Genomic DNA, 24,749 nt, shown 5'->3' with positions numbered 1-24,749 from the left:
CAGAGAGGTGTTGTTTCAAGGACTCTCTTTTAAACTACACATAAACTGATTTTTAAAAATTTTAAATTTTTGGTAGAGAAGCATTTCTTCAAAGGTAGAAGTACCTAAAATGGATGCAGGCTAGTGTGTGGACACACAGAGAACTTCTTTATGTTTTTTTAAAACACAAAAAAAGTTTATCAGCCACTTCGGCAGTTTTCATAAAGGTTGACTTGGGATTCAAATAATAGAGTATTTCTCTATGGAAACAGCATCTTAACAAGTGGAATGATCCCCAGCAATGCTAAGGCTGGGAAGCAGGTCTCTGTCCTGAGCCATGCAGGTGTTTGGCAGGCTTGAGAGGCTTAGCGAAATAGAGTTCTCCGGAGAGCTGACCCAGAGAGGGGCTCACACATGCAATAAACTTACTTTCTTTCTCTCTTTCTCATTTTGATTTCCTTTACAACCTGAAGCCAGATGTGGTCACTTTAGCCTACGACTGCCGCCCAGGTGCCTGTATCAGGAGGCCAAGCTGAGGCCCCAGCAGGTAGGGCCACCGCTCTAACAGGTGCCCAGCGTGTGCGCGTCGCTGTCCTGAGGCCCCGGTACCGGCCCAGCTCAGAGCCCGAGGACTTGGAGAGCAGCCGCGCACCCTCTTCAGAGGTGCCTGGGGAAAAAGCGGGAAACAGGGCTGATCCTTCTTCGCTCCTCCTTAAATTCCAGCGTCCTCGGTTCTCTGCGCCCTGGGTGCGGCCTACTTAACCATTTGCCCGAAAGCCGGGCGGCTGCCAGAGCAGAGCCGGAGAGGCCGAGAGGACCAGTGGGGCGGGAAGGGAGAATGGTGAGTCCTTGAGGGCAGCATCCTGTGCGCGCTGCTGGGCTCGCGGGCAGCCTAGCCACCTGTACGGGCGCGGCGCGGCTACATCTCCGTCCCAGGCCTGGGCGCGCAGAGCCACCGAGCTGGCCTGAGGGCGGGGCTGCGGCGGCGCGGGGAAGCGTCCCCCTCTGCCTGGCCTCTCCCGAGCGCAGTGCGGGCGCGCCCAGCACCCGAGGAGCCGGCAGACACCCTATTCGCCCCCTGGCGGCGCTGGGACAAGCTGGGCAACACCGCCGCGGCGGAATGAGCTGTCCACAGCAGCACTGGGCGCCGCCCGAGGTCACGCAAGAATCTGCCCGGGGCTGGGAACCCAAGAGGAAAGCGGGTTTAGGAAGGAATGGGGGGAGTGGATGAAACAAAGCGACTGTGAGATCTGAGGTTTCCTCTGCATCATATCCTCCAAATCCTTGCGAGCTTCTCCACTAGCATGGTGATTGTCACGGGGATCTCATATCTGAGTGGTCCTCCCTCCCCTCACCAAGTCTCCCTGGAAATAAAAGCCTCGTTCCCATTCTCACCCTTTCTGGAATATATGCCCATATGCCATTCCTTCCGCAATGACCTGACAATAGCAGCCTTGGCCCACCCAGCCTCACCCCAGGCCTGCCACGCCTGGGAGAGCTCTGAGGCGGTGCCAGGAGGTTTCTTTGGGAGGGGAACAGCATTCAAAATGGTCCCTTTAGTGCTCACGAGGAGTCTGGCACTGCCCCGGGGCCTTATGGAAGGTAAAGATCTTGACCTCTGGGTGTTTCAATCTCAGAAGAAAAACACACTCAGGAGATGATGGGCACAGCTAGTGGCCTGGCAGCAGGAGCCTCAGGGGAGGACACACTGGGGATGGGATGGGATGGGTTGTAAACACTGGAGCTATCAGAACTTGCTAAGTGGACAAGATTTGGTAAGAGAAAAGGAGAGTATTCTTGGCCAAGTCTGGAGTGCAGTGGAAGCTGGTGTGGGAGGGCAAGGCTGGTGGACCCCAGGGGCCCTGTAAGGGTATGTTTCTTCAGCGGGAGAGAGGAGAAGAGGAAGAACTGGAGGTTGGAAGCTGCTCTGGGAGGCAGCAGCAGCACAGACCTGGCAGATCTGAGTGCAGGCTGAGGTGGTTTCGGAAAGGAAGTGAGGCTGTGTGTGCAGGAACAGGTGCCTAGGAGGGGACCACACAGGCCCATGCTCCTTGCCCAGGTCAAGTTTTCCTCAGGTGGCACTGATACCTAAGCAATGCCAGTGCAGGTGTCCCCAGCTTCTTCAAAGGACTGGGTTAGGTTTTTGTCAGGAAGGAGGAAGCCCAGGTCATGGTATGAGGAGGGAGCAGCTCCAGGCTAGTTCCAAAGGCAAAGGATTAAAAAGAGTGAAGCAGGTCTCTGGGGCGAGAAGGCAGTCTCCGGAAGCCTCGGGGAGAGGAAGACAAAAGAGGGACCAGTAGGGGGCGCAGGGCCTCTGAATCTCAGGTCCATTAGGGCTGGCAGGAGCTGGCTGGCTGTCAGTTTCTGCCCCATTCCTCATTCCATTTTCCCTATCAAAGTCATTTAAGGTAATTGGGGAGATCCCTTCCCACACAGCCTCTGGTATTGTACAGATGGAACAAACTCAGAGTGGGTTCTCAGGCTGAAGCCCTAGGAAACACCTCCAGGAAAAGGAGGCAGAGTCAATAGTCTTCTGGGTAGGAGTGGGATGGCCTTCCGGGATGTGTGTGTGTAGGAACAGGTGTGAGGGAAGGAGGGAAAGCGCTCTGGCCTAGGAGGGGACCACACAGGCCCATGCTCCTTGCCCAGGACAGGTTTTCTTTCCTTATCAGTCAAACTACAGCCATATGAGAATCCATTTACACTTGCTTTGGTTGAATTCCTCCAGAGTCAGCCACTCCCTTCTTCCTCTTCCATAAGGGGCCTAGGTGAACCTAGGGAGACACTTGTCTCATTTTTTCATATATGATGTTTATGTGGGTGCTCCTAAAGGCTTGTGACACCTGTAGCATCTGCTTCCATTATCCCCCTCTCTCTCAGAACAGGCCCCAGAGGGAAACTTGATCTCTCAGCCACCTTTCTCTGCCACTCCTTTTTAAAAGTTGTAAACATAGCCATCAGTTTATAAGTTTCTACTTTGTGTCAGACACTGTGGTCAAGCAAGCTAGGTTCTCAGGACCTGATCTGTTCCTTAAAGGAGCTAAGAGCCTAACATCCAGATTCCTTGGCTGGCTCTGGCTCCCAGCCCAAGACAGGCACAAGGGGTTGCATACTGTTCCCTAAGCCGATACAGAGAACATGGATCAGGTTTGGTGTCACTCATCTCCACTTCAACTCCATCCTTAAAGCATCATATCCTGATGATTCTGGGTCATCTGGGGGAAGGCCTGAGACCCACAGGAAAGGGAATGTGAACACCCCTTTCAACCATGCCTGGCAGTGGTGGCTCAGTAAATATTAATTGACTTTGAGGACAAGATGCACCTTGACTTACCTCTGGATAATGAAATAAACCTGTCATGTAAATCTGAAAAGGCAACAGAGATTCATTAGGTTGAACTGAAAAGAAATTGGGCTGAGGGTTAATCAGACTCTTGTTATCCAAGGAGAAAATCTACTGTGGTCTCCTCTAGCTTTCTTCAAGTTCTTTGAAACTAGGGTCAGAATGATGTTGAAAAGGAATAATCCTGCCTCTCAGAGAAAGCCTTGCTCCTGAAGCCCTGCAGAATTGGAGGAGAGAAACGGGGATTAGATGCCCCCGAGGTACTACATGTCTGTGACAGCATTAGGGTTGTCTAAGAACCTGGCCTCCGACCTCATCCCTGAGGAATCACTCCCTGATGGTGCTGGGTTGGCTGGGGGAGGCCTGAGAGCCACATAAAAGACCTGGTGTGAATGCTCCTTCCAACTGTGCCTGGTAGTTTTGGACTCTTGGAGCTGACAGAAGGTGCCTTGCTTTCGGCTCTTTCAGGAAGAAAAAAAAGCCATAGCAATGTCCTAGACCCTCTGACCAACTGAAGACCTGGTGCAGGCTACTTAACCTCGCCAGGCTTGGTCCCTTCTCTGTGAGATGAAGAGATAGGAATATTGGTTTTGAAAGGGGACTGGGAAGATTTACAAAAACTGTAAAATGCTTCCCACTTCCTTGTACAAAGTAAGAGCTCAATAAATGGGGGCTGGAGATGTGGCTCAACTGGTAGCGTGCTCGCCTGGCGTGCGTGCGGCCCGGGTTCGATCCTCAGCACCACATACCAACAAAGATGTTGTGTCCGCAGAGAACTAAAAAATAAATATTAAAAAAAGAGCTCAATAAATGGTTGATATTCTATGATTTTGATGATGATGATAGAATGTAGCTCACAACAACCAACAATTATGATATATACCCCTTATCATGCTCAGCTATCTTGAGACATACTCAGAATAGCTACTGTGTTTTTGTTTATTTTTAAAGATGGTTTAGTTTTTCCTTGCTACTAGGGATTGCACCCAGGGTCTTGCATTGGCTAGGCAAGTGTTCTACACTGAGCTATATCCCCAGCCCTTTACTTTTTTATTTTTATTAGTGAGATAGGGTCTAAGTTGCCCAGGCAGGCCTTGAACTTGGGGTCCTCCTGCTTCAGCCTTCTGAGTCATTGGGCTTACAGGCATTGCCACTGCAGTTGGTTTTAAGATGGCTTTTTTCTATATATATAAAGGAAGAACATCATCTCAAAATAGTGTCTATGAAAATGACCTGTAGAAATAAAATGAGGTAAGGGCTGGGTAAGGGTAGAGTGAATGAGTGTATAAATTGCTGAAGAAGGACATAAAGCTGAGGCAGGATGCCTGTGCCCTTTCTTTCATCCAGGTCCATCTCTGCAGCCATGTGGGACCCGTCCCCTCTCAGAGCCCCATCCTCTTCTGAGCAGTGTCCAAAGCATGGCTCAGGATGAAGCCCAACTGTGGTGTAAGGCAGGCAGTTTCTCACTCTGTCCTCTCCCAGGGAAACATGCACCTGTCACTATGATGGGTTAGCAGGAGCCACACAGAGTCCCCTAGAACTGTCAACAAGGCACAAGACAAAACATTTACATCTAATATTTTGGAAGGATCAAATGTGGTTCTCAAAAAGCTCAGACGTGCAAGCTTTGGAAAAGGCCCAGGTTTGGCTCCCTTTAACTCCAAAATTATTGTGGGATGTTGCAATTACTTGTGACAATCCCTCTCCCTGCCTGGGACTTTGATTTCAGATTTAGACATGTAAGACTGGGTGGCTGGCTGGGTCTTGAGCGACTTGGGGGTGGGGTGGGGACTGGCTGGGGAGAATAATTTTTGCACCATGTTTTCTTTGGAAGGGAGATCTCAAAGAATCAAATGATGTAGCTCTGTTTGTATTACTAGAATTTTCAGCCACTGTAGCAGATTCCTTGTCCCTGAAATTGGTTCACTTTGCTGAGTAGTTCGTTCTGTCCTTTGAAATCCAAATGTCTAGGAATCATTTCTGTAATAGTCTTAAGTTAGAGTAACTTACCATTTACTCTCATAAATTCCATAGTCCTTCCCTGAAATATTATCCCCTGGATAAGCATTAGGTGAAGAAGATCTATTAAGGCCAGGTGGAATATTTAGTGGTGCAGGGAGAGGTAAATAAATGCAAAAAATGCTGGGCAAAACATGTATGGATGTCAGGACTCTGTGGCCTGAGTGCCAAGGTATGTAACCAAAAGGCTTTGGGCAAACTGCCTATGTCTTTGCATTGCTACTGTACGTGGCCTGAACACATTCAGCTTTTCTGAGGGACCTCAACTCTATGTTGGGTTCCTTTTTCCTACTACCTGGCTGCCACACCTGGTCTGAGAGCCTATGCAACTTTAGTTCTGGCTCTTTTGACTTTCATACTGGCAATGAAAACAATGGATACTGCTAGTCCAGAAAGAGATTTGAGCAGATGGGCTAGGTTCTTCTTGCTTCACCCCTAGGCCTTTGTCATTCAGTCTGATGTAAAAGCCTATCTCTGACATCGGTGTACCTAGCAAAATTGGGGATCAATAATAGCTAGGGGCTGCAGATGTAGCTCAGTGGTAGAACACTTGCTTAGCACGCGTAAGACACTGGGTTCTGTCCCCAATACTGAACAGGAAAAAAAAAAAAAGGCTAGGAATTCCTAGATGCTTTGTGGAGTTCAGGCTGGTAAGCAGAGTCATAGGCTAGGATTGACAAATCTGGGGTCATGAGTTCTGCTTATTGGCAGTTGGCATAGAATCACCAACACTGCTATTCCCCCAAAATACTTGGTGAGCACTCTTCTTTTTCCAAGATATCAGCTCATGTAGAGCTCAGAAATGATACAGAATAATATGAAGAGAGAAGATCTGAATGAAGGGTTATGTTGAGGTCAACCAGATTCTCAGGGAGGTCTAGATTGAAGGAAATGCTAGACTGACCTATTCCAGATCTGAAATATTAGAATTTCTGAAGGAGCAAGATGAGAAGGGAGATTGAGACTGAGCTGTAAGAGCAGGGGAGAAGAGAGACAGGACAATCTCTCTGGAGTTCTTTTGGGTCTTGGAAAGATAAAGCTCAGAATTCCTAAGCAAAAGCATATGCCCAACTGTTTAATCTATCTCTAGGTAGGATGAGGGAATGAGTAAGCTCTGATTATAGGACAGAGAAATACAAGGATCTGGTGGTTCAGGGCACCAGCCCAGTCCTGAGGGACTCCAGAGTCAGGAGAATAGAGAATGTCTCCCCTGGGGGTGCCTTTAAGAATACAGCTGAGACATCCTGTTTCTAGATGAGAATTCTCAATATCAATATAATCAATAAAATCCCAACCAAAATTCCAATAAGACATGTTAAATGAAATTTGATAAGCTGATTAGAAAGTGGATCTGGAATGAAAAAATATGGAAGGACAGAAAAATGATTTGTGGGGGGTGGAAACAATGAAGCTTTGTATGAAATAGCATCCAAAAGCTACAACAATGAAAATGGTGTGATATGGGTTCAAGAATATAAAAAAAAGTAAAAAAAACAGAATCAAGAGACAGTACTGAATATATGAGAGGTGTTTGGTTTTAGTGTTTGTTTGTTTTTCTTTTTTGGTACCTGGGATTGAACTCAGGGATACTTAAACACTGAGCCACATCCCAGCCCCTTTTTTATATTTTATTTAGAGACAGAGACTTGCTGAGTTGCTTAAGGTCTCACTAAATAGCTGAGGCTGTCTTTGAACTTCAGAGCCTCCTGCCTTAATCACCTGAGCTGCTGGAATTACAGGTATGTGCCACAGCGCCTGCCTTTATGAAAATTTTGAATATGAGAAGGGTAGTGTTTCAAGACACTGGGGAAGAGGATGGTCTACAGAATAAATAATGCCGGGCAGCATGCAACTGTCTGGGGAAAGAAATTAGATTCCTAATCCACACCATTTATTATGAAATAAATTCAAGATTGGTTAAAAACCAACACAAATACAACCCTAAAAGAAATACAAGAAAACAGAAATATGATTATTATTTATAGATAGGGAAGCCTTCTTTAAAAGCCATAAAATAACAAGCCATAAAGGAGAGGGATAACACATTTTGATGACATCAAAATAAAAAACTTCTTACAACCCAAGACACCATTAATAAAGTTTAAAAAAAAAAAACCAGTCAGTCTGGAGTGAGGGGTGGCTCATTCTGCTAGGGATCAGATTGTGAGATAAGATGGCCTTGGAGGCCTGTCTGCTTCCTCACAATTCCCTGTGTAAGTCAGGGTTCAGGAGTAGGTAAATAAATACCAGAAGGTAGTTGTACTTCATTGTCCATCACCTCTAGAGCCCTGCGATCAAGAGCTAACTCAAGTCATAGATATCAAGAGCCAGCTGAAGATAAATGGGCTAAATGGGGCAGGATGTAGGAGAGGAGGAGGTAAACCAAGAGGGAAGGAATAAAAGGAATTTTGCTGGCCTCAGGCAGGAATCAGGAGGAGGGACTGCTTCAGTGGACAGCATCTCCAGTCCTTGGATGCATCTTTCATAGAGTAGATGTGGCACAGGAGCTCCTCCCAAGACCTCATTTCTCCTGCATAAAGAGGATTCTGTCACCCTGTGTGGGCTTTAATCATCTCCATGAGACCCCTCTATTGTGTTCTCTTCTGGAAGACAACCCCTGCTGACCCCACAGTGGTAGTGATGATGGATGTGCCCATATTCTTAGGTGGATAAGGTGCCTTGTATGGTGTGACAGCTCCGAGTCAGAGGCCTATGTCTTGGAGACTTTACTGTTTCATGTCTAGAGAACACTCTGACACAGGTCCCCAAAGCAAATTCTGTGAAGAATTATATCAGCCAAGTCACCCTAAGAGGATCAGGATCTGCTCTTGGGAAAGCCAGGGAACCACCCTGCTCAGCTACTGTCAGCCCATATTCCCACTTGTGAGCTGACTCTGAGCTCAGAGGATGTCTGCCTGATTCAGGTAGGATGACAGCCATATGCAAGTCTTAGGAAATTTTGTGGTATTTTATGCTAATTGGTAAGCCAGGTTGAGTCCATGGACCTGGGGTTTGAGAAGAAGCAAAAAATTCTTAGCAAGGAAGGTAGATGCCATTTTCTAACACGAACAAGAGGAGCAACAAAAACAAAGTGCACCGAAAAAGCAGGAGACAGCACCAGGACTGGCCAGAATTGGAGCTCAGCCATAATGATGGAATTATATTCCAAGAAGCATCAGAGAATCCCACAGGCCCTAATTTGCCTTTCCGAGATGTTTCAGGATTTTGAGGGTGAAGAGTAAGGAGTAAATAAGTGCAGTTGGGGATACGGCCAAGGCTCCAGAGGCCACTGGCCTTTGGGAAATTTTACAAAATGGATCAAAGAGCTTAGATTCAATGTCTACAGAAGGAAACAACTCCTTAATATCAAAAAACAACAGTGGCTGAGTACCAACTATGCACCATGTATTCAAGTGAGGGCAGCATGAAGAGAGCTCTGCACCACCCTCCACCATCACCACACACCTAGCAAACCTGCCTCTCACCTCTGAGGTGATACCAGAGTAGTCCACTCATCTGGCACAAAATATGGCAGTTTAGAGGGCCTTCTAATCGTTTAACTTCTATTTTTCAGAAAACTAGGAGACAGTTAGCTTACAACCCCTAACTTTCCACATGGATACAGGAGACTTCAGCCAGTCAATGAGGAGAGTAGCTGTCCTACCTTGATGCCCAAGCAACCCTGCTTCCAGGCCCTTTTTACTAATAGTCTTGCCAATCAGCCAGGCTGAAGGATGAGGACTCACAGAGACCCCCCAGGAGGAGGGTTCTATCTCTATTTTCGGAGTGCAACCAGTGATTTTGAACTTCTGTGAGATGTGGCTTCCCTTGAGAGTTTTGATGAAAACTATGGATCCTGTTCTCAGAAAAATGTTCACTGCACATTATAGGTCTGATCATGTGTAAAATTTCAGGAGCTTTACATACCCTGGCAGTCCTTGCTTCAGAGTTCCTATCAACACAGATCACTCCTTTTCTTAATCTGGAACTATTTTCTGGGGCTGATTAACTGCTCTTAGATGTCCAACAGATGAATTAATATGTAGCATTGACCTCTAGTTGTCCCATGTCTTTGGCAGATGGCAGATTTATTGCTTGTAGCCAGAAGAAAGTAAAGCCCCTAGACCAAGACCACATTTTGTTTTTCACACTCCTCTCCCCACCACCTGAAAACCTCAGGCACCTCTGAAACAGACCTGGAACACAGACACAAAGTGACAAGCCAAAAATAAATCTGATCCTGTATACAACCAGATCTGTGAAGTCAGAACGATAGACTGGGTCTTCCTTGGCAGGAAGGAGAAAAATGAGGATAGATCCAAAGGTGCACTGTGAAATAATCAGAATGGGTCTCCCTTCTTCCAGATGGATGAAGATTTAGCTGATCATCCTGGAGAGACACCTGGTCTTTTCATTATCTACTGGCAAGTGGAGGCTACTGGAAGCTATATCCTTAACTATTATCCGCCTTCCACATGGGACTCCCTTTTTATCAATAATAGTGAGGAGAAGGATAATGATGATAACAGTAACATTTATTAAACATTATTTGTGCCAAGCACTGTGCTATAAACTCTTGACAAGTTATTTCACTTAATCTTTCCAACAATCAAATAAGGTAGGCACTCTTATTATCTCATTTAAAGATCAGGAAATTGAGACTAGGAGACATTCAGTTGAGTAGCTTAAGGTCATAGGAGCTAGTGAGTGGTAAAGCCTGGATTTGCACCAAGACCTGATTTCAAACCTAATACTTTTAACTTACTCCTGCTGCTCCTTCCCAAAATACAGGCAGGACTCAGACAAAAGTCTTGGAAGTCCTCCAGAGTGATGAAATGGTCTTCCAGTCGGTACCCACCTGTTTCATCCCCTGCCCACTGAGTAGCAGTCTGGTACTCAGACTCATTTTTTGGAGAGCTGCTTGGAAATCCTCAAGTTCTATCTCCTATTGCTAGATGACTTTGCTTTTTTAATTCATACGCCATAGCCCTAAATTTATCAAGAAGCCTAATTTTATTTATTTAGTTTTTTATTTATTTTAATTAGTTACACATGACAGTACATAAGCTTGAATCAGATGGGATATAATTTCTCATTTTTCTGAGTGTACAGGTTGCAGAATCACATTGGTCATGCAGTCACGTATATACACACAACAATAATAATGACTATTTTATTCTGCTGTCCTTCCATTCTCCCCTTCCTCTCCCCTCCCCTCCCATCACTTCTCTCTACCCAATCTAATATGACCCACTTCTTTTTTTTTTCCCCTCACATCATCATATATGTATTCTGTATAACGAAGGGGGTCTCCTTCCATCTTCCATGCAATTCTCCCTTTCCCTCCCACCTCTCTTCCCTATCTAGAGGCAATCTTCTTCTCATGCTCTTCCTCCCTACCCCATTTTGAGTCCTAATTTTATTTTAAACTCAGTTGAGCCCAAGAGCCTCATTTCTTCCTCAAGCTTAGGATGAAGAAGACTCTTTTTTCTACTTCATCCCTAGAAAGTTGTTGGTGGTTCCCATTTTAAAGATTTGACAATGGAGCTAAGGGAGTTGGGGATATAGTTCAGTGGTAAGGTGCTTGCTTAGTATGCATGAGGCTCTGGGTTTGATTCCTAGCATTGGGAAGGGGGGAAGATAGGAGATGAAGAACAGAGAGCAAAGACACTAGAATTTGATGAAGTATCACCAAGAGTGCTGGTGCTCTGTGGAGGTCCAGCTTCCCTATGTGTTTCCTATCCTCAATATTTGAAAATGGGGTATATTGCCCCTCAAATAGCTAGTCTCCTCCCTTTCCTCGACCAGTGGATTCAGGAGAGTGAGTGTCCCCAGCTCACCAAGCAAAAGGCCCAGGAAAATGCTGCCTATCATATGCCCAGTGACCTAAAGGGCCCCCGAGTGCATGCTGAATGGCAGAGCCCCAACTAGTGGTAATTTGGGGCGGGTATTGACATTTGGGTGGGCATTAAGCTATCTGATGAGTTCAGGGTTACTTGTCCTTGCCCCAGAGCATTTTTTTTTTTGTAGATGAAATAGCTAGGGAGAGAAGATATTGAGGTTTATATAGAAGAGGGACATGGAGAAAGCTAAAGAGGTTGGGAGCAGGCAGAGAAAAATCACCTCTTGTTCAGGGTCTCTCTTCTATGCTACTTGTAGGCCAGAGATGAGATAAAACACAAGAGATCCTCATTCAAAGTGGATGAAGAAGCAAGTCCCAGAGACAGGTGACTCTCAGAAGTGGTCTGGACTCACTGGAGTCAAGTTCTTGAGTCATCAGATGTTTACTGAGTACCTCCTGTGTGCCAGACTTGACTGGGCACTGAGGATGCCACAGTGAATTCTACCCTCAACATCAGACCATCAATAGAAAGAAAAAAAAAAACATGAGCCAGACAATTTGGACCATGGTGAGCTATATGAAGAAAACTGGACAGAGCAGTGAGAGTGACTGGAAGGGGCCCCTTCAGTTTGGGCTGTCCAGAAAAGCCTCTTTGAAGAGCTGAAGCTTGATCATGAAAAAGGTCCAGCCACAGGAGGATCTGGAGGAAGTGCATTCCAAGAAGAGGAAAGAGCAAAGCCAATGGCCCTTAGGTGACTACAGGCTCCATACACTTAAGCAGTGGAAAGGCAATCAGCATGGCTTGAGAAAAATTAACAAGGAGATAAGAGGAAGGAGAGAAAGCTGGAAAGTTAGGCTGGGCCAAATCATAGCAGCCTTGCAACCATAGCAGAGTTAGACTTTATTCTTAATGGACGACAAGCAGAAGAATCACACCACACAATTAGGATTTTTAAAAAGATCACTCTGGCTACTGTGTGAAGAATGGCAGTAGAGAGACCAGTGAGGAGGCTTTAGGTAAGAAAATGGGTGACCGTATACTTTGTCATCCAAACAAGGACAGGTATAAGTGAACAGGACTGCTACAAATACTTAAGCAGGGCCATCAGGCATACCCAGGATGGTTTCAGACAAAGTCGGATGAATGGACATTCTGGATATGACATGGGTCTTGGATCAACAGCATCACCTTGTTAGAAATGCAAATTCTCAGACTCCACCTCAAAACTGCTGCATCAGAAACTCAGGATGGACCCAACAGTCGATTCTTTGCAGTGGTGGGAGTTATTGAGCCCAGGGCCTCAGATGTGCTATTTAATGTTCTATCGCTGAGATACACTCCCAGCTCGTGCAGCAAGCAGTAGGTATTTTAACAAGCCCTTCAGGAGATTCTGATACAGGTTGAAGTTTGAGAACCACACAGTAGTGTATGTGAGGGGATGTGACCAGGTGCAGGTTATATTTTATTTTTAAATTTTATATATATATTATATATATATATATATATATATATATATATATATATATATATATACATACATACACACACTATATTTTGAGACAGGATCTTACTAAGTTGCTTAAGTCCTCACTTAGTTGCTGAGGTTGGTTTTTTTTTTTTTTAAGGTTATATTTTAGATATAAGTGTTGAAGGAAACTAGAGTCTGGAATGAGCTCTTTGCTTTTGGTTGTGCAATTTGTGTATGGTGGTGCTCTTTAGTGCAATGGGAGAACTAAGATGGGGGGAGAAATGGGTTTTGTGAGGGAATTAAGCTTCCGGTTCATATGTGTGAAGTCAAGAGTACAGAAATAGGCCATTCTCCCTGGACCACCTCTCAGAATGAGGAAGCAGTTCTACCAGCCAGAGGGACATATTCATAGGGCTGCCCAAGCTCTGCAGCTTTAGGCACTCTTTTTTTCAGTCATTCTCCTTCGTATGAGGCCCTGCTTTTAGAGAAGACTTTTCCCATTGATATTGCTCTGTCATGGCCCAAGAAGAACCATGGAGGAAAAGCTAATCATTGATGCCCCAGACAAACATGGCTACTCAGGTGAAAACAGTTTTTGAAGGTGCCATGTAAGATACTTTTAGCTAGGGAATCAAAGCCTAGACCTTGTCTTGGGAATTCCTCTACTAGGACTTACCACTGAAAAAGTGCTGGCTAGTTAATTTGTACAAGCCAGGACTGTCACAGACAGCTCAGCAGTTTCTACCCGTTCTGCTATGACATACAGCTCCCAGTTCCAGGAGGAGTCACTTTTTATGTGGTCTCAGACTGCTGGCCTGTAGCCCATGCCCGAACATTTGGGTTTTGTTTAATGTCTATGGGCTACATACAGGGAGTAGCAAGCCCTTATCCCTGTGCTATCTGGTGCAGGTATCCATGCCCTTGGTGACATCCGACAGTAGACCAATGATAAGACAGAGTACCAAATTATCCCTTCTTGTAGTGGTAGCCAGAGAGGGATGGACAAACTCTAAGTTCCAGAGCAGTAATTCTTAACTTGGACCTTAGCAGGTTCTGAAAAACAGCTGAGAGAGCACCAAGCTTTCATTTGATTCTCAAACCTAAGTCTCAAAAGAGACAAAGAACCTTTACTTTAAAAAAGAGCAGTAGTTCTCACACTTAAGTGTGAGAATAACCTGGAGGGCTTATTTCATCAGGGAGCTATAGGCCTCTTTTTTAGATATAAGTGTTGATATAAGTGTCTTGCCCCTGGTGACTGAAGGAATCCAGCCCCAGAGGTTCTGGTTTGTTAGGTATGGAATAGGATCCCAGAATTTGTATTTCCAGCAATTTCCAAGGGACTGCTAATCATTAGCTCTTGGTCCAATGTTCACACTTTGAGAACCACTGTTTTAGAGATTACAAAAAAATCATGAGGGGTTTGAGTTCAAATTATGATCTTTGCTTTTCAGACAAGAGTTCTAAAAGATGCCACAGTCCAGGGCTGGGGATATGGCTCAAGTGATAGCGCGCTTGCCTGGCATGCGCGAGGCACTGGGTTCGATCCTCAGCACCACATAAAAATATTGTGTCCACCTAAAGCTAAAAAATAAATATTAAAAAAAGATGCCACAAATCCTTTAAACCACAATATGTCCCAAGGAATTTGAGATATTATTTTTGGAAGAAGCCCCTAGAGAGTGACGGACTCTAGACCTTTCCTTGGAGGCCAGGAAACATCTGGGAAACAGCATTTTAGATGGTGCAGGAAAATGCCTCCAGAAACTTAAAAAGCCCAAGCAGAACTCTGAGTTGGAAAGTGCATGGCTGACTCTGGCTGACCCAATTCCTGGACCAATTGTTGGTAAACAGAAAGGTTTGGGGAATCTGTAAAGACCCACAGCCTCTCCTGGAGACTGCCTCACTCACATAGAAGGTCTGCTCTAAGGAAGAAAGGGTGTTTTCTGGAGTTAGAATCTGGGAGACAGAAGGAAACCAAAAACTTAATGAGACAGAGTTCAAAAGCCTCATTCACAGAAACTTTTATTCAGGTTGTTATGGAAAGGGTAGGAAGAGGCAAGGATAGTACTCAGGGCTGTGCTTACATCAAGCAAGAGCAGTAGAGAGCCCTGGAAGGGCCACTTGCCAGTTCCCTTCAGACCTGCTCTAAGTCATTTCCCCATAAAAGGGAGGGAGAAATAAAAATGTGGATTCATTCATGAATCAACCTCTAAAACAGGAAGTGTGGCTTTTGAGCTATGCAAAGAAACCCTCCTTTGTACAGAGAACACTGGCTTTGCCATCCAGCTAAATATACCATAAGATGAGACGATGTCAAAGTTGGGAGACACTACATATTAGAGGATATGGAGGCCGAACTTCAGAGGAAGGCGATATAGTAGGGTTACTGAGACCATGGATGTGCTTTGAAATCAGCCTACCAGAATTTTTTTGGGGGGAGGGGAAACACCTTTTTTTTTTTTTTTTTTTTGGTACAGTATTGGGGATTGAGCCCAGGAGAGCACTCTACCACTGAGCTAATCCTTAGGGTTTTTTTTTTTTTTTTTTTTAAAGAGAGAGTGAGAGAGGAGAGAGAGAGAGAGAGAGAGAGAGAGAGAGAGAGAGAGAGAGAGAGAGAATTTTTAATATTTATTTTTTAGTTCTCGGCGGACACAACATCTTTGTTTGTATGTGGTGCTGAGGATCGAACCCGGGCCGCACGCATGCCAGGCGAGCGCGCTACCGCTTGAGCCACATCCCCAGCCCCCCTTAGGGTTTTTTTTTTTTTTTTAGTTGTTGATGAATCTTTATTTTATTTACTATATGTGGTGCAGAGATTCAAACCTAGTGCCTCACACATGCTAGGCAATCGCTCTACCACTGAACCACAACCCCAGCCAGAGTCTTTTTTATTTATTGGAACAGGGTGTTGCTAAGTTGCTGAGGCTGGCATGGAACTTGCCTCAGATTCCTGGGTCCCTGGGATTACACATGTATAACACTGGGCCTGACTGGACTTTGGATTCTGACTGTGGAACCCTGAGCATGTTAATCTTTCTGAATGATTATACTATAGCACCATCATTTGTCAAATGGAGGTAATAATAATGCCTCACAGGACTGAAGTAAGAATGAAATGAAACAACCTAGTTAAAATGCTTAGCTTGGTGCCTTGAGTATTTTAAGCACACGTTTGAAAATAAAAAGGTAGTGTGGCTTAGTAAAATTTAGGATGCTGATAATATAGACCCACCCTTAGTGCCATTACCAGAGACAGAAGGTGAAGGTAGGGTGGAGGTGCTGCTAGTCTCCACAAGAGACTGACAGAGGTTGAGATGAGTCAGCAGGATGGGAGAGGATGCTTACGATGATGGAATCAACTGGACAACCTGCTGGCTGTAAGGTGGGGATATCCTACTCTTTTAAACAATTGTAACATTTAATAATTCTATTTTGTGACATTTTCTCACTGTCAATCTAAGTGCCAAATAACCTGATTTGAACTGAAGTGAATGAAAATCAATGTTGGTAGCAATATTGGATTGACATATTGGAAACACTCTGGAGATATGCAAAATTAAGGTGGAATCTCCATTTTCAGGAAAAAATGTGGCTCCTCCTACTTAAGTTCCAGAAATATGGAGGAAAGTGCTAATATGACAACAGTGGAGGTATGATTCTGAGGAAAGCTGGCAGCTGACCCTGAAAAAGAGAGATCTCTTTCCTCTAATTCTGAATGAGCAGAAACTCTTCCAAAATCCAGTACCCTAAGCCAAAAAGTCCTCTCTGCTTAGAAAGCAATTGTTACTACAACTAGGAACAAAGAGATTTCTAAAAAACCATGCAAAAATAGCCAAAATAAATTACATATCACATGGTTAAATAAAAGCTTACATCCCTTGGAGGTGAGGGTGGGAAAAGATTGCCAATTATATCACCTTAGAAAACAAAGAGCTAAAGAAAAGTGACAAAAAGTTCTTGAGCATGTTATGCTGGGTCCCTTGCTTGAGGAAACCCATGGCCCTACCAGCCTTGCTTTGTTCAGACCTATCCTAAGTCTGACTTGTTCCTCTTGCCGACCTGTTTGTTACAGGACCGGACCTTGCTTCCAGGCTTCTTGTTATCCAAATGAACAACTGGGCATATTTATCATGGTCCCACTTGTTAGTCTTTGAAAGAATAAGGCCACAGGACAATTAGGAAGGGGACTTTTTCATTGGGAGGAAATGGTGGCTAGAGTTTTCACCACAAGCTCCTGTTCTTCAGAGCCCTCTTCTTGGACAGAGACCCAGAGATTCATCTGATCTCACTTTGAGGAGAGGAGAATCTGGTCTCTTCTTCAGGAAGTACTGCTGCGTATCCCCTAAAATCAGAGGTACTGCAGAACTTAAGGAAACTAAGTTTTTAGGTATCCTACTCACCTCTCCATAACAGTGGCACCTTTAGCTTTATGTTTTGATAAAGTTTGTTATTTTTTTTTTTAAGTCGGTGATTGTCAGGTATGAAAGCCACTTCAATCCTGTTGTTCTCTATAAAGGAGGGTCATTGTAGCAAGAAAAAAACAAAGCAGTAATTTACAATGATAAACTGTCTTGGGATTCACCCAGGGAAGCCTGGAATTGTAATACTATAAACTTGAGATATTCTATGGCCATGCATCAGTTTTTAGAATATAACCATTCATTGTCATATACATATATATAACATTATATATAACATATATACATATATTTTAAATAATGTTGAAAGGCTTTTTAAAAATATTTATTTATTTAGTTAGTTGTAGTTGGACATAATACCTTTATTTATTATATGTGGTGCTGAGGATCGAACCCTGGGCCCCGCATGAGCTAGGTGAGCGCTCTACCACTGAGCCACAATCCCAGCCCTGAAAGACTTTCATAATGTGATTTTTGCCAGGAACCTTGGAGATCTATTTGTTCCAAGTCTTTCTAATATACAGCTGGAAGGGAAGTGAAAACATCAAGAATGATAAACCAAATGGATAAAGCCACAAATAAAACTTCAAACTCCACTTCTGCAAGTTGAGGAAAAAACATACCCAAGGCCTTTGCTAGTTTTTGAGTTAGAGGTCAAAACTGGGTGGTTTTCTTTGGTCAGATAATCTACTTTTCTAGGAGAAGGTCCCAATGAAACTATTCTGAAGGACAATTCCTGTGCCATGTTTTTATGGCTAACTTAATTTACTGTCATTCTATTCATTAGGAAAGCAGTGAAAGGAATCTTTTATTTCCCTTTCTCTATTTTTTTTTTCTTTTTGTGGTGATGGGGATCAAATCCAGGGCCTTCTGTATGCTAGGCAAGGGATCCACCATGGTACTACATCCTCAGACCAAAGAGGGCTTATATTAAAGCACAACTTACATTTTCTGTAGAGTATTATCTTCTGATATGGGCTCTTTTACAATCTTTCCACTACCCCATACCCATTTCAAATTTAAAATGACAGAAAACAAAATCCTTCCATCAGAAAGGAACCTGAACTATAGGAAAGGTTTTGCCTTCTCTTTAATGTGATAGATGGTCAACTGTCACACCCTCAAAAAAAAAAAAAAAAAAAAAAACCTGACCCAAGATGCCTGACACATAAAATCTTTAAAATAAATAAATTTGTTTTAAAGTAATAGACTTTTACAGTGTGAGAGAGCAATTTAATGTTTGCAGTCCATTCATGATCATAAGTAACAGGCAAGTAGTAGCACACCAGCTACTGAGTCCTTTGATAGATGGTTCCATCTATCAAACAAAACAAACACAAAATAATCAGAGCCACCAGACCCCTTGCCCCCCAAAGCACTGAAACAAAAGACTGATCTGTTTATATAGTCACATGAAAAATAAACATCTTTATTTTTTGCCTACTTTATTTCATTTTTTCAAATAAAATTTAAATCTGTACAAAGTATACTGTTACAGTATATATTTTGTAAGAATCAATGCCTAAAAGAATCACAATACTTCAATAAGCAGTACAGCAGACCTCGCTAGTTTCAGCTTTGATATTGAACAAACTCAAGCCGGCTGATGCACAACACGTTTGCTTGGTTTCCACATGGTGAGTTCCCAGCACTGAGATGGGAGAACATGACAGCAAATATGGTTATATTACAGCCCGACACACTGCGCTTCTTCATGTGATAATAACTGCACATATTTAATACAGAATGCTCAAATTTACTTTTAAAATTGCATTTGCTTACTTTTTAGTTGGCAAAATTCAGCATTCTTAAATGGGGTCCCCAAACAGTGCAAATTAATGATATTCTACTGTATATTGGCACATCTCCAATAAGGATTAACTTGTAAACTCAAAGAATATCAACAACTTAGTTCTAAATTTTAACTAATATACATCTGGTCCATTTAACCAAAGTCATTTTGGAAAGATATTAAAGAACAATTCTATTTCTGAAAGGATCTTGTTTTGACCAATCTTTAGAGAAGATAAATTTTTAAATTGTCATTAAAATGTTTTACTATAAAAGCTTACAAACTTGATTAGAAATTTCAACATTATGATTCACAGCAGACAAATACAAACTGCATATATTCCAACAATACCTACTCTTAGGCTTTCCAACAGAGCACAACCATGTCAGCTGTGTTAACTAAAATTCTGAACAGTGTACTAAATTTATAAGTGGTGCTGGGTCTAGCAAGTGTAAATACACAGTATATTTCAATGAAAAGAATTGTCTTCTTTATACTTTATTTGTTTTCCCATAAGGAAACATTATGTTTACATTCTTTAATAAAGTTAATCTTACATCAGAATATAACTTAATACTGTCAGCAACAGGGACCACACACAGTAAATAAGAAGCACATTTAAAATAAGTCTGAATTCACATAGATTAACATTTGTTGGTTAATAAAATATCAACAGTATTACAATCTTACAATATTTACAGTAAGAAAAATCTAGAGTAATATATACCTTTCACAGCAGGATTCCTTTTTTTTTAAATTTCTTCCAGTTTGGGATTGTGTATACACGAAAAGCTCAAAATAAAGCAACTCTGCAATATAATCTTAAAATAATGGCTACTAGGGGGAAATTCTATCACAACCATTGAAAATAATGGTGACTTCTCACGGAGTCTGTGGCATCTGAGAACCCAGTTAATTAACCAAAGTCTTGCTCAAACCAGCCTCAGTTACCCAGATTAAAGCTGCAGAACTCCGGCCTTCCCTGACTGCTGAAAACCCAACAGATTTTCTCATCATGCTATAAGAAAAGAGGGAAAATTGGATTCAGCTTATACCTCATGGCTGGAAACCTCCAGCCAGTGCACATTCCCTAATTTATGCCAAAAGGGGGCTGATTTCATCCCCACAGCATCATAAAAGTCCCAAGCTTACTCATTCCTCAATTCTTGTCCATTAGGATAAGGCATGAACTTGGCCCATATAGTACACATCAGTATCTTAGAGACTTGGGACGGGGCAAAAAAACAGATTAGTGTAGTTTGCACTGTGATCAACAGGAAAATGGGAAGTTATGCACATTTTCAATTAGAATGACAAGAAGACCCACATCCCTAAACTGGAATTTGGCTAGGGCCTCAGAGTTAGCACCCCCTCTCTGAGTGCCACCAGCAATTAGGATGTGTGCTCTGGGCCTTCTCTAAGAGAGAGCATCTACAATAAGTAACACAGTGTGGGACATAAGATCAGTGACCACTCCCAAGAAAGCAGATACGATTCTTGAATCTGGGGCTGTCTATGGCACCTGAGGTCAATCATCCAAGCTGTGACCTGTCCCAACCCTGCTTACTTTAAGATATCTGATGGGCACAGAGCACTCAGGGATACGGCTGCTGGCTACTTTGGACTCTAGATCTCACAGGTAATCAACAGGTATCTGGGATTGAATTAGCAAACTGTACCATGGCTCCTTAAACAGACACTGTCAGGTTTGAAATCATGTCAAGCATGAATCTTCACTGTCAGGTCAGAAATAAAGTGGGAGTCTTCCCACATTAGCCAAGGTTATTTGGTCAAAACCTTAGAGGAGTTGGACAGTTTTTCATGTTGCAAGTGATTAGTTTACTTATTTCAGTCAAGCTGGATTGGCAAACCAGGCTGATATATTTAGTTTTGTGTTTTTGATTCTTATATATGTGCTAACCCAAAGCTGTTGTATTTGGGCTAAATACACTGACAGAGAAAATTCAAACAACAAAAGTTTCAGCAAACTTCTGTGGCATTTTCTTTTTGGAAGTCAATGCAAGATCAAAAGGTATTTCTACCCAACAAAGTCTGTTTAAGTGTTTAATGTTACTTCCTTTTTTGGTCCTATACAGAATGCTATGACTTCTATATAGGTCTGAATGCAGCTCCATGTAGATTCCTTCTGTATATCTAAAAATATATACTTTTCAGTAGTTCAATACATGGTTAATCTTCCCACAGAGGAAGATTCTTGTAATCACATGTTGCAAAGTAGAAAAACATCTCCTTTCTAAGAAAGGAAATATACTTTCCTATTGTACACTTTTGAATAAGCCCAAAGGCATGCACCAAAAATCATTATTAAAACTAATACATGCACTAAAATGGTGTAGAGTTAGACTTAAAGTGCTGCTTCTCAATTTTTAAAATTTGAAGACATTTTGTCAGTTGTTGACTCAAAGATCCCCCCCCATGGCATCAAGAGAGAAAAGTAAAAAGTATGCATAAATCTTTAAACTATTCTTTACATGGGGGAAAGAATGGATATATCAACTATCCTATTTATAAACTGGATTCCCAGTTTTAAATAAATCAGTATTTACTGGTAAAAATTGTCAAAGCTAATACACCCAAACAAATGTTACTAGTAAATAATGTTCTACATAGAGAATAATTTACTTTGGTTTTATGCACCTTCTCAAAAATAATACTAGTGTCCCATACATCACCAAATTGATGTGTTCCAGCAAAGTTGTAAGGCAAATCTTTTTTTCCCTAGTGACATCTTGTTTCCCAACAGACAAAACTAAATTCTTTTGGTGAAGAAGGGGTTAAGATAATGGCTAACCCCTTGGCATCCTGAGCATTGTGGTTTATCAAACTCTACCCTGCTAGAAATTGTCAGGCACCCTGACCCCTGTCTTGAACCAGGAATGGCTCCCATGTCTAGAGATGCCCTGACTGCTTATGAATAGCTCTCAGAACTTTGCTTCTTTTTTCCTTCTGTCTGGATGTTATAAAATTTAACAAAGCTGGTTGCAATGTCACATTTTGCTAGTAGGGGCCACCATCTAATAATAATTAATTCCATCTGAAATGTTTTAAGCCAATAGTTAGTTCCTAATTTTATCAAATACTGGTATTATAATCTTCTCTACAGAGCTTACTTAGAGCAGAGATCCTTAACTTGGGTTTCAGAAGATGTGTGATGCCCCTGAGGTTGTATGCAAAATTATCTGTGTATATGCATTTTTTTTTCTGGGGAGAGGGTCCATCACTTTCATCAAATTATTAAAGGTACTATGACCCCCCAAAAAGGGTTACAAGGACTTAGAGAGATACCCGTAATGCATTTTATATCAAGATTGGGAAATGGGGGTAGAAAACAAAAAACTGCCTAAAAAAGAGGGGATTGGAAAGGAAAATGCTGATCTTTCCCTTTATTCACCTTTGGGAAATAAGAGCTTCAAACTATGAAAAAAGAATTAATTAAGCTGGTTAAACTCCATTAAAAAAAACCCAAAACCATTTTCTAATTTTTTTCATTTTCCATAAGTAGTAAATTTAGCCTCTAAGAAAAGGTTTAGAAGCTAAATTTTTCTCTTTTCCTAAAGGAAATTCATAGATACAATGCTGAACATCATCCACATTTAAAGATCTGACAACATAAAACAGGCAACTCTAATGATGTGAGCCTTTAACTTGCAGTTTTGAGTATAGGATTATCTAGAGTCAAATCCATATTGTTAACCTTCATTTCCCAAAACTGGTCCACTACCTGGCATAATTCCACTAAATAAACCTAAAATCTGGACGATGAAGTTCAAAACTTTCTACTCAAATTGAAAACAAAGCCACATGTTCCAAAATAGAATCCAGTCCGAAACATTCACACTATGTCAGAGAGGACATTCTCATTTTAAATACATGACCAAATTTTCAACAGAATTTGCAAACATAAAGATTCAGAACGACTAGCAAAACATGCTGAGAAGAGCATGTCAAGAATTAAAACACCACCCCCCTCATCCAGAAACACATTCAGGCATTCCAAAAATAAACCAGATTTGAAAAGAGGGCCTCTCCACTTGTTGGTTTTAAGTATAAGGTATGTTAAAAGCTATGGGAAAAGAAATATAAAATAATTCAATAACTTACAAAAAACAAATTTAGCCAAAACACATCTTTCTGTTCTATTGACAAACCAATTAATTTTTTTTTCTTTTTTTGCAGTTCTGAATATGGAGTTGCACAATCTCACTGAGACAAAAATTATGCTCACAGGTACACTTTTTGTTCTTTCTAGAGCACATCTTTGAGGTTGTAAGACTGGCTCTGGTTAAAATAGTCTCTTATCCCTTGCTGCCCTTTCCCCTCAAAAAGTAAACCAATCCTGTATTTTAAAGAGAAAGAGACATTTAATATAATTATTTCAATACTAGTTCTATTATATAAACCATGAGAAAACTATATGAACATTATGGAAAACTACATGAAAAGAGGGAACTGCCACTTGCAACCCACTTCACCTTTATAAGCATGTAAGTAGTAAGACTCACTGACTAAGTGAAAACAGAACAACACTCTAAAATCAGACTATCTCAGGGTGGAAGTTGGATCTCAAAGATACACACACACACACACACACACACACACACACACACTCTCTCTCTCTCTCTCTCTCTCCCCTCCTAAGCTTTCATTTTGTTTAGTTTAACAGTTTAATAAAGCTCACATAACAAGAATTTTATTGGCAAAATAAAGGCCCATATTAAAAATTTTACCAAAACAAATTTTTGTATTACATAGCTAACAATAAGGAATGTTTTCTTGGCCTTATAAAGCATATTTAAATTGCATATAAGTTTCGCTTTGGGTGGGATACTGAAAACATAATTCTGCAAGAAACTAGAAAAGACTAGAAACAAAAGTGAAAGTGACTAGTCTTAACTCTCAAAAAATCAAGTGCAAAGATAAATAGTGCAAATAATTAAAACTAGAAATTTTATAGGCAATTTTACATAGACTTTCCTGCTTTTTCACTTTAACATACTGACAACTTTATAAACCCTAACAACTATGCAGCATGGAAATGGGCTATCATTTATCTCCACTGATTAGACTCAAGGAAGCCTTTCAAAGACTTGTCTCAGAATCATTTAAATCACTGGTTTTCTTGACACAGGTTTGGGAATTCACTTCTTTTTAAATGACTCCTATGAGAGGGGCTATTTAAGAAGGTTCTGCACTAACTTAAACAAGTTATAGTAGGTAACTGTATTATAATTTAAAATCTGACACAATAAAATGTGAAGATTATATTAACTGCCAATTCTACAAAATAAGCTATGTAAAAATAATTCTTCTATTGTTAATGAACTTGACATTTATAAAAAAGAAATTATCTCCTAGTACAAAATCAGAACCTCCTTTTTGGGCTATTTAAAGAGATTTTTATTACTAACATATAGAGATCTGATTAAAACAAAACTTGAAAGTAATTTGTTAAAATCACTGGAAATAAATTTAAAATAGTAAATTTGCCAACAGTTAATCCAAATATATCTAAAATTACATAACTTTAAAAACAAATACAGCAATTCTTCATTTTAAACAATTTAAAATACCCCTGGGATTATAGGAACAGAAAACACTGTCAGCTCACTCTACAAAGAAGGTAAGAACCTCAAAGATGTACTAAATTATACAATTAACATCTGCTACCACTGAACTCTTGGGAATTCTATAATTTTAATGTAAGAGAGAAAGTGGGAAAACAAATAGTAATATAAATATAGGAGGTATGCTGTCTAATTTCAGAAATGTAGTATTAATGAAGACCTCATAAGGTCCACAATGTTAAATGGTTGCCAGGACTGCAAATGTAAAAGAAACAGAAAAAATATCTAAAATTATAATTTAG

The 24,749-nt window shown here is 41.6% G+C and overlaps 1 protein-coding gene across 1 annotated transcript; it reads right to left on the bottom strand.

The window, feature by feature from the left end:
- Positions 1–18,328: 18,328 nt before the first annotated feature.
- Igip (IgA inducing protein) lies at positions 18,329–24,156 on the bottom strand. The gene has a single exon (XM_026401260.2). It carries the CDS (start codon positions 18,802–18,804, stop codon positions 18,643–18,645), a length of 162 nt encoding a protein of 53 aa, XP_026257045.2. The 5' UTR covers positions 18,805–24,156; the 3' UTR covers positions 18,329–18,642.
- Positions 24,157–24,749: the final 593 nt, after the last annotated feature.

The sequence above is a fragment of the Urocitellus parryii genome, chromosome 1 (assembly GCF_045843805.1).
Source record: "Urocitellus parryii isolate mUroPar1 chromosome 1, mUroPar1.hap1, whole genome shotgun sequence".
NCBI lineage: Eukaryota > Metazoa > Chordata > Mammalia > Rodentia > Sciuridae > Urocitellus > Urocitellus parryii.
Note: the sequence above shows the minus strand (reverse complement) of the source record. Positions and strands in the feature narration are given on the sequence as shown.